The sequence below is a fragment of the Branchiostoma floridae genome, chromosome 11, assembly GCF_000003815.2.
Source record: "Branchiostoma floridae strain S238N-H82 chromosome 11, Bfl_VNyyK, whole genome shotgun sequence".
Classification (NCBI taxonomy): domain Eukaryota; kingdom Metazoa; phylum Chordata; class Leptocardii; order Amphioxiformes; family Branchiostomatidae; genus Branchiostoma; species Branchiostoma floridae.
The window spans coordinates 574,256-590,684 of NC_049989.1; the positions used below are offsets into that span (position 1 = coordinate 574,256).

The 16,429-nt window shown below is 41.0% G+C and overlaps 1 protein-coding gene and 1 long non-coding RNA gene across 3 annotated transcripts in view; both read right to left on the minus strand.

The window, feature by feature from the left end:
- Positions 1-8,620, minus strand: part of LOC118426700 — a 10,689-nt gene extending 2,069 nt beyond the window's left edge. Inside the window, exons 1-6 of one of the 2 annotated variants that reach the window (XM_035836229.1) lie at positions 8,047-8,618; positions 4,937-5,206; positions 4,312-4,419; positions 3,297-3,422; positions 1,243-1,363; positions 381-496 (exon numbers count right to left, since the gene is read on the minus strand). In XM_035836229.1, coding sequence (XP_035692122.1) covers positions 381-496; positions 1,243-1,363; positions 3,297-3,422; positions 4,312-4,419; positions 4,937-5,206; positions 8,047-8,220 — 915 coding nt within the window. In that variant the 5' untranslated portion in view covers positions 8,221-8,618. Of the gene's footprint in view, positions 1-380; positions 497-1,242; positions 1,364-3,296; positions 3,423-4,311; positions 4,420-4,936; positions 5,207-8,046 lie in introns of both variants that reach the window. The other variant, XM_035836230.1, reaches the window with a different exon arrangement.
- Positions 8,621-9,364: 744 nt separating this feature from the next.
- On the minus strand, positions 9,365-16,413 carry LOC118426701. Its single transcript, XR_004832444.1, has 6 exons — positions 16,229-16,413; positions 14,780-14,815; positions 13,060-13,094; positions 12,182-12,260; positions 11,204-11,330; positions 9,365-9,550 (listed from the first exon to the last, which is right to left on the minus strand). It is a non-coding gene; the product is annotated as an uncharacterized LOC118426701 (long non-coding RNA).
- Between the last annotated feature and the right edge of the window lie 16 nt (positions 16,414-16,429).

A 16,429-nucleotide genomic window follows, 5' to 3' on the forward strand; every position in this document is an offset into this window, starting at 1 on the left:
AAATAATAAAATAAATAAATAAATCCTAAATAGAAACTCCGGTCCGAGACCTTCAGGATCAGTAATGCCGCAAATTATGAACACGTGACTCACGTGATCTTGTGTACACGTGACGTCAGCAATCAATCAAACGTGCCAGGAAGTTTATACCGCCCACCGTCTCGGTTTAGAGATGTTTAGAGTGCCGTTATTGATCTGAAGAAGACGACAGTGGTCGTTGAAAATTTGATCCGTTCGCGTGTAAACCTTGGTGTTGGAAGAAAGCTTTTCACTGCACTATGATTACTTCCGACACATATGAAATGATATCTACTGTAAGTATTCATAGGAAAACGTGCAACGTGCAAACGTGCAAAGACTCCGTAAGCTTATAAGGATACCTGTCCGTCGGCCAAAATGAAGTAATCCACGTGCACGAACTGGTTGTTGAAGCCGCGCTCCACCATCCTGCCCACTACCTTATCAAACCCGCCCCACAGTCGCCTCTGGATCACATCTGTGGACGGCATCAAACAACAATCTATTCATCAGGGGAGATCATGTGTGTTAGAAGTAACCATAGAGCCATCATGCTAAAAATTGTTCTTATACGGACCAAATTTCTCGCTGTCGTTGGAAGTCTTCTTAACTAATCAGTCTAGCGACAGTCGGTCGTTGATTCGCGTGTACCTTTGTGTTTGGAGAAAGTTTAGCATTGTACTGTAGCAATCAATGTGCCAATGTCGATGTCCATTATCTGCCCAAATGAGATTGAAAATGGCGTCACTTTATTCATGGATAGTTCACGACGTGATCACAAAGCTGTTCACCTTTCTTGATGCTTGTTCAAAATCCAATGCATTTCAACCTTTAGACAAATGTAATTACTCTCTAGGAGATAACTCTATTGTGTACAAATTGGTAAATATGTTAAAGAATATTTAGACCTTAGAAATGATAGTGTAAATGATATGTCAAAGTCCACATGTTGATATTAATATACCTAATTGTTACTTGCCTGTATATATGTATAGTGTACTACACCTTACGAAAGTGTATATAAGAATAATACATTATATATGTATAATAAGACTCCAACCATCACTGAACAGAGACGGTGGGTGATTTGAACTTCTTGGCACATTTGATTAATTGCTGACGTCACGTATCCGCGAAATAAGGTGTCTGTGACTCTCATGAGTTTACTTTCGGATGTGATTGGTGCTTTTTGTGGAAGCTAGGAGTGCCTGTGCACGTGCTCACCTGAGAGGGTAGAGGGCATGTAGTTTCCCTGGTAGGGGATGTCCTGTCCCGGCCAGTGGAGGCTGTCAGAGATGGCCCAGTGGAGGATCTCTTTGTTGTAGACACATCCCTCCACACACGCCTACATATGATTTATACACATTAGGGTTGGGTACCGGTACAGAAAATTCAGGTCCAGGTCCGGTTCAGATCCAGAGGATCAGGCCCAGGTTTGGACCTGAACCTGTACCCGATTCAGTATGTGAGAACTTGTGAATGAACGATACTTAAAACAATAGTCCATTTCGCAACAAAAAATCTGTTTTGAGTAGTATTCAACTCCCACTGGCGTTTTAAAATCCTACAAGGCTAACTGCCTCTGTACTATTGGCTGTAGAACTTGGTAGAAATGACTATAGACTCTACTCTACTTCGCTCTTCTTATTTTCCTCAACCGGTAAGCCCCGAAACGTGTCAATTCCTGGTCATATAATCTGTTCATTTTCCAACAGGTCCATCATTTTTGCAGGTCCGTTTTTTCTGGATCGGTCCAATAAGAAAAACCGGTTTTGTACCGGTACACCGTACCCACCCTTAATTATGCACATACATTATATTAGCTCATGGCTCGTTCCCCTCAGCCAATGAGAAGTCCCCGTTTGCCTGTGGTTATAAGCACGAAATGTGAGATTCATGCAATGACAGAAGTGTTGTGATATCAGAGAAAGAAAATGTGAATGATACACCCGCATGTGAACCATTCTGACTGACCCTCACCTATCTTGCTCCCCCTTTGCTAGGACTAGACTTTCGCCATGTGATAACTGACCAATGCCCACTTGTATGTCCCACTCTTAGTTGTAATTATCATATAGCCAGGAACCAATCAGTAGGCTCCAATTTCTCCATAACCCAGGTCATGACCGGTCATTAATATCCCATCCGCTTTTCCGGGGATCCCATTGGTAAAAAAAAAAGGGCATAGGTCTCGTTCTCTGAGTATTGTCCATGATTTGTGAGTAGAAGATTTTACAACTCTGGGAACGAGAGCCGCAACATACCGCGGATGAACAAAATGCATATATGGCGGCAGTTTGAAAACCTGTTTGCACGATGAGATAGATCGCAAACAGTGACGTTACGGCAGGTGTAGGGAGTGGTGATGAGATTCTGACCACACAGGTATGGAGGTTAAGAAGACGTGGAGAGCAGCAATCCGACCCAACCAGCAAGATAAATGGCGGCCGGACGAACAAAACCTGGCTCTTGTCTATGGGCGACTATATTATGTAACAAGCGAATGCGTCCTCTGGAGTCGTCACGGCTAGGTATCGGATAATATCTATATGATAATAAATAATGACTCGCTTTCCTTCGGTGTAAAATAATTACGGTGCCATATTCCATGGTCTATTCCTACAACCACCTCATTAACGACCTCGTTCGCTACGCTGACTTGGTCGCTTCATTCGGTGGTTTATAGGAATAGACCATGAATTATGGCACCGTATACACATCGGGGCGGGTCATTAACCCTATATTGCCCAATGGAAAAGCCCTAGACCTGGTCTGGTGAGCCTGGTTCAGCCTTATCGTCTGGGCAGGTGTCATGACAAGCTGTGGGAAGATAAAGTACCTCTGAGCTGCCACTTACTTAAACTTCATTTCAAGCAATAAGAAGGATTGTGGCATTTCAGGACAAAATTCACAAAACTAAGCTAAGCAGCTTTGGGGACGTATGGTATGGCCTAAATTACATGACCGATATGGCCTCGCCACAATTTCTGTATATTTCATGACACTAGTCCCGCTACCTTGGGGTTTCTATACCCCTTGGGTGGGTGGGGCTGGTGTTGTATAGGTCATATAGGTCATCTATTAGTATTACTTATCAAAATTTACGATGAATGTTCCATTTAGATATTTTGAACTGAACCGTATATTAGCGCCAGTTTCAAATTTGCCTTACTTTACAGAAAAAAAAAATGCTTGTCATAGCGGTGTGATGTTCTTTGTTCTTCCCCCTTTTCAATTCTGCCATTGCTACTATTTTTACGGCTTAATGATTTAGTTACCTTTGCTGGTGCATCGATGTACGGCTCCACTATAATGGTGTCCCTCAGAACCATGGGGCAGTGGTCCACATCCAGCACCTTCTGTAGGAAGTCACGCATGAACGCGGCGCTGCAGCTGTGTTGGTTCTGTGTGGCAGAGGGCAGTCATAAATGATAGTATCCTGCGTTAGCAAGCATTTAACAACAAGAAATCTTTCAAATGACTGTGTTGATGAAGGTTAGACATCCAGGTAACAAGATACGCCAAATAGTGTCCAACATTAGCTCCTATTCTCAAACAACAACAGCTCGAGCCGATTGACTCATTTGTATCAACCTTGACTTGACCTTGTTTTACTTTTGTTTTCTATTGGATTATCTAAAGCTTTGTGTTCTTTACATATTAATTCACACTTACGGTGTAAAACGTTATGTTCAACAAGATCTCCTCAGTGTCACTGGCGAAAGATAGTGAACACTATCTAAAACGTCTGGCCGTTTCTAAAATCACATCCAGTTGTTTGATTAACTGCGATTTGGTGTATCTTTCGAATGTCATCATTGACCATCATTATTTGACAGAAAGAAGGGTAAACTACATGAAAGTTGCAACAAGATCTAGAATTAAAAGGACAAACCATGCTATTACAAGCAACAGTTTTTTTTTCTCTATTATTTCTGCATTAAAGAGTGCACCAAGTGACATTGGTGTGGTAGACTGGTATCACTTACCAAGTTACAGTCATGGCTATCACATTGTTGCCACTTTTACTATGAAACTTGTTTTACTTCTACAACTGAGCCCATGGCTACATGTACATGTAGCTCACTACTATCACTTCTACAGGTACAATCAGTGCTACCACATGACACATTTTCCCATTTTGGTACCTTCTCGTCATATATATGTTGACCATCTCCGGATTTTTTTGTCAACATCAGGAAACAATCATCCATAAATTTATCTCGCTGTGGCCTGGACAGTTATTCCTATTGAAGATTTTGTACCTACATGTTTTGTGTCTTGGTAACTGACCTGAGAGAAGTGCAACCCGTTTAACCGTCTCACCGCTCCCAGTACATCCGCCAGCTGGTCGCCACTGCTGATCTTCCATACCCCAATCGAACTATGTCCACAAGGAACCTGAAACAACAACAAACTTTAAGACAGCAAGACAAAGGAATTACCAAATTACCTAAGTTTACGCTGATGAAGGTTTGACATCCATGTTATACAATGCGCCAAAAAGCAGTTACTCCTTGACAAGTAACTGGGTTTGGTTTTGGAAACGGAAAATGAAAATGAAAAAAAAATCAATGTTAATGTTAAGCCTAAAACTCAAAGGAAATCATTATTTTAAGAGCGTCGTAATAATGATGAAATGTTAGGTGATATATATGATCGATAGCCAAGATTTGGGAGTTTATAGAAGATGAATACAGTTGGCTTCCGCGAAGTTATATTTGGGCAGAGATTTGTGTATTTTCAGGAAGTACTGAGAATTTTACTGTGTGTCCTATGAGCCCTAAAAGTTTCCCCAGGAGTGACAAGTCATTGGTGTAGTTATGGCGGTGGAGTAAGTAATGTATGTGTATATGTAGTTGGAGAAGGCCATGGCGGAAGCAGAGCTTAAAAAAAGAGGTGACAGCACTGGACATACCTTGACAAAGGCAGGAAGCCCCACCCTCTTTAGCAGAGCATCAGCATCTTCAAGAAGGGTCTCTGAGTCCAAGTCCAAGACGCCGTGAGAAGAATGATCGGTGTCCGGGTCCAGGCACTGTCTGGTGTAGACCTTGTGATAGGCGAGAAACGACGACTCCACACTCGGCCCTTCGAGTCGATTCGGGAACTCTCGTACCAGAGCCGACTGCACGAGCGTAGCAATGTCATAGATCGCCAGAACTACATCTACGTCATTTCCGGTAACAACCTAGGCGGACAACAATGACAATAATCATAACTGTAAGTCAGCTTTGTTCTAACACAAAATAAACACTCACAATGAATTTTCGGTCGATCTCGCCGACCTTCTTCAGATGTCTGATTTACTGCGCTCACGTTCCGGATGACGTCAGGAGTGAATCAAAGGTGGTAGAAATACAGAATCTACCATCGTCGTCACGGTTCGGGGAGGGTTCATGGGCCCTAATGTACGTAGACAACTCATTCACACCCCTCACAAAGTAGTAGTTCTCCGCAAATGTGCACCGTGTATTCAAATTACAATTATCATTTTCATCAATATTAAAATAAAAAGGAAAGCGACGGGATCACATTGCATCTCCTAAAACAGCACGTTTAGTTAATGTCACAGGAATGGACCGATCCCGTAGCCCCGCCCCCTGTTCGATCATGTTCTATTTCGAACACCTCCGTCAAAAACACCGCTTGTCGGACAGAACTGGCCGCTGCCGCTGTTTAGCTGATAATGACGACTGACTTCGGTTTAGCTTTTTTGAGCCATGAAATCCTCTCAGACCTGGCCGAAAAAAATTGCGCTGCCTTTTTGTTATGGGGTACATCCACTGCGTACTGTCGTTTGAGAATTGGGTTGATACAGATGCGGTAAGGGCGTTATAATTTCAGACAAAGCGGAAGCGATAGGCGCTCCATAGCATTACCTTGTTGGTGGGCCGAAGTGCCCGGTTTCTGACATGCGATCCATGCATGTGGAGACCAGGGTACATAAATCTGTAACAGGGTTTCTGCTGCATTTGTTGCATGCATAAGAGCTGCATGCATGCTCATGATAAAAACAAATTTGAGAAGACAGAAGCTCTGGCACTCGTGGAGAGGGAGCTTGTACTACACGCCAGCTAATAGGACCCTTCTACAAAGACTGCTAGTGCAGAGTCCCGTGTCTTATACATACCCTGCTTTACACGTGCATTCAGCCAATCAACAATGTAATGCTATGCAGTGGCTCTGCCTCCCAAAACAACAATACTCGGTGGGTGTAACCTTCAATAAAGAATAGTATAGCATTTTTCTTTGGCCATTTCTGTCCCACTGGGGCTGTTTTTGACGGAGGTGTTCGAAATAGAACAAGGGGTTCTACCTGGTTCTATTTGTTCGATATGCGTTCGATCGGGATCGGTCCATTCCGAAGACACTGAAGTACATACAAAAAGAGACACTCTTTGTATCATGCGGTTTTTATATGAACCCTTAAGCTAAAGGGCACAACCCGCCGTACGTGCAAAGTTCTGCGTGCTGTCGACGCGGACGTAGCCTAAAAAAACGTACGGACAAAAACACGTACTGTGAGTACGTACCTTAGCTTAACGCTCGATGTAAAAGACGTGTCCCTACCTTAATGGCAACCTAAGCAATATTTGCAGCGTCAAAGTGGAAATATTCTGAATAAGGCAATCTGTATGATATTGACATCTACTGCACTATATCCTCACGAGGATATTCCTTATTATTGTACCCCCCAAAAATAAGGACTTGATCTGGAATCCTTGTGCAAACTCGTTCCCGCGCCGTTTTTAACGGCTCAATTTATGAAATAATGATGCAAATGTGCTAAAATAGTGCATTAGATGTCATTATCATATAGCCAGGGGACGTGGGCCAATCAGAAGGCCCCATTTCATGCTGGTTATGACGCCGTAACAGCCTTGCATTAAATTTTTGATTATCGCACGTGTGCATTAAAAACTTTTGAAAGTTGAAACCAATCAGAAGGACAGACAAACAGGACGCTGGCCAATCAGAATGAGATATCCAGGAATCGTCCATCTGCCAAGATAGGGGAATAAGTACAGGCATGGCAGGGGGGATGGCTCCCTCTATTAACATCTGTAGTGCGTGTTTCTTTGTTCAAAGAAAACATTTGCCGTCTTAAAACAACATTGAATTACCTATAATATTTAAGACAATAAAATCTATTTCAAGTCATGTCCAATTTAAACTGCAAATGGAAAATAAAATTATTTGCACCTCATAAAACCACCTCGTTCGCTTCGCTCACTCGGTGGTTTTATTCGGTGGTTATAGCAAAGGACCAGGCGTTATGACACCATATACACCTCGGGGTGGGTCATTAACCCTTAAATATTATACAGACTGCCTTATTCAGAATATTTCCACATATTTCTTAGGTTGCCTTTAAGCTTGAAAATGTACGCCCGGGGCGTGACGCAGCTATAATTATACATGATTAGTTTACCAGACTACTACAAGACCGATGCAGGCGTATCGAAAATGTACGCCCGGGGCGTGACGCAGCTATAAATATACATGAGTAGTTTACCAGACTACTACAAGACCGATGCAGGCGTATCGAAAATGTACGCCCGGGGCGTGACGCAGCTATAAATATACATGATTAGTTTACCAGACTACTACAAGACCGATGCAGGCGTATCGAAAATGTACGCCCGGGGCGTGACGCAGCTATAAATATACATGAGTAGTTTACCAGACTACTACAAGACCGATGCAGGCGTATCAACAATTAGAAAGCAAACAGAACCTAACTTGTGTGCAGTGCTACATTGTCCTCGTCTGCCTTAAAAGCAATAAAAAAAAGTATCTTGAGATCAGTGCTATTAAAACTTCGTGGTTAGCACTGTACTTGACATTATGTTAACTCCATAACCAGCGCCCTAAAGTGTCACCGGTTCAACAGTCACATTAGTTACGCCCAAAGTAGAACTGTGACCTTTCAGGCCGACAACTTACGATTATAAGTTACATTGGAGTTTATTACTTAATCTAAGCCTAAGGGTACTTATCACTTTATTACCCTCGGACCTAACTTACTTCTTTAAGTCGGTAGAAGTAGTCCAAGAGACTTTCACCCTCCTGTAGGTAGCTGAAGATGACTTTACGCACGGGGATCCCTTCACACGTGCGGAGCAGGTTTTCCGTAGTGCTGTAGTCTACAGCCCTCTGACAGAAAGGTACAAGGATTGTGACGGGTTGTTGGGCAGCCATAGTGGGAAACTTAGATTTGGATGTCTCAGCAAATCGCAGATGAGAGGACGGCAGCTTTGGGCACCGAACGTGTCTTACCAAGGACTTTGTGTAGTGTCAGTGGTCTCACCTACCATTCCGGTTCTACCAGAGTATGAATATTGATAAACTGCAAAAGTTACAAAACAGGGTGGCCAGGGTAATTCTAGGCTGTGACAGGTACACCTCTACTTCAACCCTTCTAGACTCACTTGAATGGCTCCCAGTAGCTGAACTGCACAAAAAAGCCAAAGCTACTCTTGTCTACAAGGCCCTGAACGGTTTGACCCCTCACTACATCACTGCAATGTTCACACAGCTATCTCATGTCCACACACACAATACCTGCCTCAGGGCACAAGGCGGTCTTCAGTTGCCCAAGACTAAATTGGAACACATCAAAACAGCCAGAACGCTGGCGACTTTCAAGAACCTTTATGCACTTAACATTGATATGCAAATTCAATCCTGATTTTAAATTTGACTTCTTTTTGTTATGTTTCCTGTGTTATGTCACGTTAAGGCTAAACTTTTGGTTCACTCGTTTTGGCAGTATTATTTTATGTTATCTAAGTTAAATCTGACTTTGTACAATCTTTATGTAATTTGGTTTCATAGAACGTTATGTATGATTATGTTATTGACGTTGCATTGGTTCTGTTGAACTTAATGTATGATTTATGTTCGGGGTTCTCCCCCCAGGGGGCTTTGAAAAACGCCATCAGGCGACATGCCTTACCCTGGTTAAATAAAGAATAAACAAACAAACAATTCCAATACTAGTCGCTAGGGGGGCCAAACTTATTTCTTCTTCTACACAAGAGCTACCTAACACTAAAAACTCTTGACCATAGCTTGTTGAGAACAGGAAGTTCCACTGCAGTGCCAGAGTAAGCCACTAGGGGGCCCTAAAACTGAACATTTCCAGTTTTTGTCACACCCCACCAACACCCCAAGCATGAAACCAATCCATCCAGCGGTTATCTTGTTGATACACAAATGCTACTGAATACATAACCTCCATGAATATTTCATGGATAACTACAGGCTAGTCACATGAGTGGAACCATTGAAACCAATGCACTGCTTGTTCGAAACACACATAGAAACAATGTAAAACAAGCTCTTAAGTCTGGAATGTGACTTTATTGAAGGTCACTGCAGCCGACTTCTTGTATTGTAGGATGCCCTCGAGCTCCTGGCTAATTTTCTCCACCGCCAACCGGGAACTTTCAGTTGACAGTTTCATGTGCGCCTCAGCTCCAGGACAGCCACAGGTAAGGGTCAGCAGGTGACATCAGTTTCACTGGAACTGGAAAACATTAAAGAAAACGTCTGATTGGCAAAACTCACTTTGTAAAATACTCTGCAAAGGCATTCAAACTGCATTGTATGTGAAGTGATCTTGATGTTGTATTACCTCAGTTAACTTCTATGTAAATATTTAATATATGTACAAATATCAATAACTAAACAATATAATTCAGCAGACAAAGTGTAAATCACTTAATATCCTGAAATTGTATCATTTCTCCTCACCATTATAACATTAACTAACATTGCCATCAAATGGTTATCATACAATGCGCAACATGTAATTATAGTTAACACAGTCTTGGACCATATTCAAGTTTACATGTGCAGATGAGTTTATGGTAGATGGTGTCAAGGCATTCCTAACACTTGTCAACATATATAACAGGTGTCAATCCATTTCCAAGTCAAAGACCACCTGCTATCACTTGGTCACAAGAAGTTTTAACTGTCTTATTCAACATTGTGATTTGCTAGATTAAGTTTGTCATATACTTTTTACTAGATTGAGAACTGGTGGTCATTAGTATTACAAGTAATGACATGAATATCTCTTTTAAGCAGGTATTTCCCATGGACTGTACCAAACTGAGCACATGTACAAATTGGCATCCATTTGTTAACAAAAACTACAATTTTTTTGAAAATTAAAACAAAAATGCAATTGGCAAAATGGCACAAATGGATACAAAATGACCTAAAGTATTCAACACTAAAGTCAATAAACATATATCATTACAGATAGATGTACATAAGAGTGTAAGCTGGTATATGGTTTGTGTCTGTTTGTTTTTGGTCGTTTCTGTCACTACATGTACAAATTTAAAGGGGAAAAAAGCTTCTGGTCACAAGAACGAATCAAGCAAAAACTCACAGATCTATCAAACAGTGCTTTGAACAGTGGGTGTTTCCTTAGTGAATGTGTAGTAGATATTGTACTTCTTTGTTTAGTTTATTAAATTACTTGTTCTTGAGCAATGTACATGTATATCATTCTGTATAATTATATGGTGTTGAAAATACCAGAGCCTGATGCTATTATGTTAATTTTGGCAACAGAATTTCTTACAATAATTCCACATCCAATGCTAAACGTTTCAAATATTTACCAAGTGTACAAACCACATTGTCCCTTCAAAATTCAAGGCTTTCTGGAATCAATGGGGTTGGCTAGGCTAGTGGGCTGGGCTGGGCTGGTACCCAAGTGCAACATAGATAGTTTGAACTTCCCACCGGTCCACCAAAAAAAAATCAGATTATGGTCGATAGACATGTAGCCTGGATACTGGACCCCAGCCTGATCTGAGAAACATATGCCAGGAAGTTTGAACTGTCCGCGATGTCGCTGTGTGACCCCAGTCCGGCCGAAGAGGAGCAGATCACACAATAGATATTTCTGAAATTGGGCTGGGTTCAATACTAGTAGGTGACTAGGTGTGCACGAGGTGACTAGCCCAGCGCACTAGCCTAGCCCACCCCATCGATTACGGAAACCCCAAAATTCAAACTTCACAGTTCTGAGTTCCAGGCATGCCGAATATTCAAATTTTCCACCCCTCTGAGGTAGCTTGGAATATTCCACACCCTGGAACTCAAAATTGAAATCTACCATTGAAGTAGGTTCTCAAGATAGTGAAAGGATGCTTCTCACATAAAAGAGTTTATAGTTCGCCTTTTCCAACATCCTCTGCGGCATCAGCATCTTCCTTCATGGTGAAGCCTTTCTCAAGAAGGAGATCTGTGATTTCGACTGTTTTCATTGGTGCTAGGTCAATCACCTGGGCAAGGAAAATAACAATGAAAAACTTCAGGCATGATGGGTGTTGGCTATTGAAACAATTCTCCCATCTTACAACACCTCGCATTATTCAGCAAGATAAGAGGGGATAATGTGGCAATACAGTCATTAGGGCCTGGAGTATGACAAACAGCACTGTATATAGTTTATTCTAATTTTTCACCCCGGTCCTATGAAGTGAGGGAAGCCATGTAAAGATCCTTTCCCAGGGGCAAAATGTCATGGATGACAAGCAACCTCTTACTAGGGCCCCCTTTCCACTAGACGGCGATCGCGCCACGCTCTTACGGCGACCTAAGACGAATATGTGTAACCTTCCATTTCATACTGAGAATGTCATACAAAATGTAAAAGTGTGACTGTAAAGACAACAAAAGTGTTAAAAGGTTTGTTTTCTTCTATACAATTCGTTGTCCGATCCATCAAATTCTAGGTTGCAGAGAGAGCACGACGAGAGAGCCATCCTAGTGGAAAGGGGGTATAATGGGCTTTATGCCACACAATTCCACACGTGACTGGCTCCCAAGTCCCAACCGTAGTCTGGAGATGGTTGGAAGAGGTTGCAAAGGCATCAGTTAGCTATGGGCATCTCTCTCCTGACATTATAACATTTATCTTGCACATAAACAATCATCACACTCAAGTTTTGACATGAATGTAACATTAGCCTACGACTACCAAGCCCCTCCTGATAGTGGATAGAATTCTAATCCTAGTAACTTAATCATACTGTATATGGCTGTCTTAGATTGCTGTTAGTACATAGTAATGCTGTCTTGGATTGCCGTATACAATCCACCCCGACAGTGTACTGTACATGTACCTCCTTACCTCCAGCTGTTCTCCATCCTGATCTAACAACAGTAGCTCAGGACTCTTCCCAGGAATGGCCTTGTACTCCACACGGTGACTGGTATAGTTTGTTAAAGACTTGCCACTTTTCACTATGCAGTCCTTGATACAATCCCTCACACTGAGTCACAGCCATGACCTCACTCTAACTGCTTGGTTAGAGATTTCTGAGGATTTCTGTTTTAGTTATCATTTCAGTACTGATCCTCAACTGTTGTTGAAGGCTGTCCCATGTAAAAAGTGCCAGGGTGATATAGTGGTGTGAAATAATAAAAAAATCAATATCTAAGGCCACACCAATTTAATTTCTTGGTTCACGGATTTTTTCATAAAAAATATGGAGCGAGAGGGCGAAATAAAAATAAAAATTATAAAATGGTTGGGGTAAAGGTTAGGGCTAATCCAAAACATAAAGACTAAAAAGTTTTCAGCTTGAAAAAAGTACAAAAACACTATTACTGTATGGTAACAACACCTGTACCCACACTTTAAGGAGCTTATAATATAAAGGCCCATTTGTTACACCAGAAAGTTGGTGAATGGTTTCATTAATGGTGAAAATTTACTGAGTGGTTTGTTTGTTTGTTTGTTTGTTTGTGTGGTAATTTTTATTTTTTATTTTTATTTTCCCAAAAAATAGAAGCGAGAAAATCCGTTAACCAAGAAATTAAATTGGTGTGGCCTAAGGGGTGTGGTTGCAATTTGATTATTACAGATTTCAAGGATACATACAATGTTCTCTGAAAAGTAAAATATGGTGACTCTCAGTCTCATGATTCTTTTTTCTCAATTATTTATGTTGACGTCTGTCTAAGTCACTTAATGTCACTCACTAAGGAACTATTGTGAAAGGATACAATTGAGGTAGCACCTGTTTGATGAACTTCTTCACCTGTACGCACATGTACATGGAAATACAACAAACAAACATACATGTACAAACATAGTTTACAATATCATGCTGAGGATAGTGTAGTTGACCAAATTAAGAACAGCTGTGACAAGATAGTGAGAAATGAACGTGAACTCTGCATAACTTGGGTTTTCGGAAAAAACCTGTCCAGTTACTCGGAAGTTAAGCAATGTGCGGTCCGGACAGTACTTGGAAGACCGGATGCTGTAGACTGACCAAGCATTCAAAGAATTCGTCTTTCGGAAGGGACATTAAACGGGGGTCCCATGCTCGAGGAGGTGCCTTGACCACGTAAATCAGCCTTATTACTGAAATATTGGATATCTACTGGTTGGAAATACACCAAATATCATTATTATAATACAAATGTACTAGTTGATGCATATTCCTATAGAATTGGTGACCCTAAGGTGCAACTAAATAGGAGATCCATGCACATGAAGAATATTCTGTCAAATGTGAAGTACACAATCAACACCTATCTGAATTACACCCATATATGATTGTCCATCAATTTCTGGTTGTTAAATAGTCACTAAGTGGCAATATATTACAATGACTGACTTTGAGCAGTTTTCTTTAAATGATTAGTTTGTAGCACATATTTTGAGAGCCGGTCTGTTTAAATCCTGGTTAATGTAGAAATTAAAATGACGATGAGAAAGTTTTTAACATCAACACTACACAACTACCTACCTACCTCACTCACTACCTACCTATCTAGTCTTGCACTAGTACACAATGTTATAAGATTCTACATATTTTACAATACACTTTATACAGTAATGTTGAGGCAGCATTTTTCAAACCCTAGTACAAGTTGTGAGCTATATTTTTTTAGAAACAATTTGTGTTTTACTTGCAAAATCATGCGCTAATTGCATCAGGCTAATTGCATTATACAGTCACAAAGACTGAAAGTAGGAGATAGTTTTTATATGATGCACAGAAGTAACAATGATGGATAATCTTTGTTAACTTTTGTATGCCATTGTGTCACACTATAAGTTGTTGTTTCTGTACACTAGATAAAAAAAATGTTGTTGCATAGCTTACAACTTAAACTCCTCTTTTTAGACAGGGGTTTAACCGCTGTCGGGACTGGATAGTTTTTTTCCCAAAAAACGAAATTTGAAGGGGGGGGGGGGGGGAGTGACCCTTAACCCCCCAAAAGAAACACTGTTTACTACAACTGGAAAATGGTGGAATTAAAGGATTTCTTCAATTTTTCTTCAACGAATTACTTTAAGCAATTTTTTTCAAAAGCATCTGTTCCGGAAAACAGGAGGACTCCCCAAATTTCAGTTGTCCATTTGGGGATCTTTTTCTTACATGCAAATGCAATACTACTATTTTTACTAGTGGTCTATTTACAGTAAGTTACAGGCCACTCCCCATATGTGTGATGATGTGGCAGATCCTGTATGGACAATTGTGCCTATGTGCTCAGCAGTGGGCCTAGACTCTAGAGGAAACAATCAATTCCAACAAGATACTCTGCTTGACCTGTCTGTAACATCACCAGCTTCATTATGTTCACACAACAATAAGGCAGGTAGCATATTAATATCATATAATATCATAACATTGATATTAGCCAATATTGTATAGAAGCTTGTCAAATTTATGTTGAAATTCAGGTAAAAAGAGAAAGCTCTCCACACCTCTGGGAGCTTGTTCAAGCGTCATCCACTGCAACTCTGAAACAGAGCAAAAAAAGTTATACTCAGTCATAGTGTCATGAGGGACATTCTTTTATACCAGCTATGAAATCTTACAAGTCTGATTTACATGTAACATTAACTAGATAATTTGGTGGATGGTAGTGTTCGAAAGGAGTACATTGGCTGTTCTAAGGAAGCCAGGACTAGGGTTGGGTACCAGTACAGAAAATTCAGGTCCAGGTCCGGTTCAGGTCCAAAGGATCAGGTCCAGGTCCGGACCTGAACCTGGACCTGATTCAGTATGACTCATACCAATGGTCCATTTCACTACAAAGAAATCTGTTTGGTGGAGTATTAGACTTACACTGGCGTTTTAAAATACTACAACGCTAACTGCACCTGTACGATTGACTGTACACCTTGGTAGAAATTACTATAAACTCTACTCTACTTCAGTCTTGTCATTTTCTTCCAACTGCAAGCGCCAAAACGTGTGAATGCCTGATAAAATGATATGTTAATTATCTAATCGGTCCAACATCCGGTCAACCTAATTTTTTCAGGTCCGGTTTTTCTGGACCGGTCCAATAAGAAAAACGGGTTTTGTACCGGTACGCTGTACCGATACCCAGCCCTAGCCAGGACAGAAATTCTTTGGTTTGGTTCATTGAGATCTCCATAAGTGATATGTCACTACTCTTCCTTAACTTCAGATCAAAAATATTACAAAAGATTTCAATGGCAAAAACGTTACATAACAAATTGAGATTTTGAAATAACAGAAAACAAACATAGAGTGAACTCACAATGACTGATAACCATAACATAAGTAAAGGTAATATAAAACAAGATCCAATCATTACTCTAATTTATCCTCTACTGTCACGTACCAACTGTATGCTAAACTTCAGACTTTGGTCTTAGATTATGATGTGGGCTGTAATTTGAGCTGTTTTGATGATAATCTTCTGGCATGGTCTTTATAAAAATCACTAACATTCTAACGTTAATAATAGTGGTAATATTAATTCCAATACGCGCCACCATGATTGATACCTTTGATGTCCTGTTGGATTGAGAGGGAAACAAGAAAGGCAACATTTTCGAGAAAACGCTGCAATGTTTCACTCCAGTTATCGGCTACTCGCACACAAATTATACTGGCAGTACCATAATAGGCTCGCCACTGGCAAAAAAAAAGGTTCGTCCCTAGGCGTTGCCAAAAAAAAAAGACAGAAAAACTTATGTTCAAGAAGAAGGAAAGAACGTTTGCAACAGCGAAAAAATATGTTTCTCTAGGTTCAAACATGCTGCGTCAAACATAATGAAACTTTTGGTGGACGTGGCCACACCACAAGTTCTGCAGAACACCTGCTTCTCACCTATTCTCATGTGCGTGCGTTATGAATAAGTAACGTTATTTTTTGTTATCTGTGTATTAGACCTTACCTCTACCCTGGCGCTGTGGTATTCAGTAGCCGCATGCGTCTGCTGGGGCAGCACGGCTAGGCAGACCGCGAGAAGTATCATCCACGTCCGCATGATTGCACCTCACCTGTACAGACTTACCTGTACCTGTACCTGTACCACGGCAGCCCTCCAAACGGAAATGCCAGCTGTCAACCGGAAACGGAAACTACGGGTACGGAA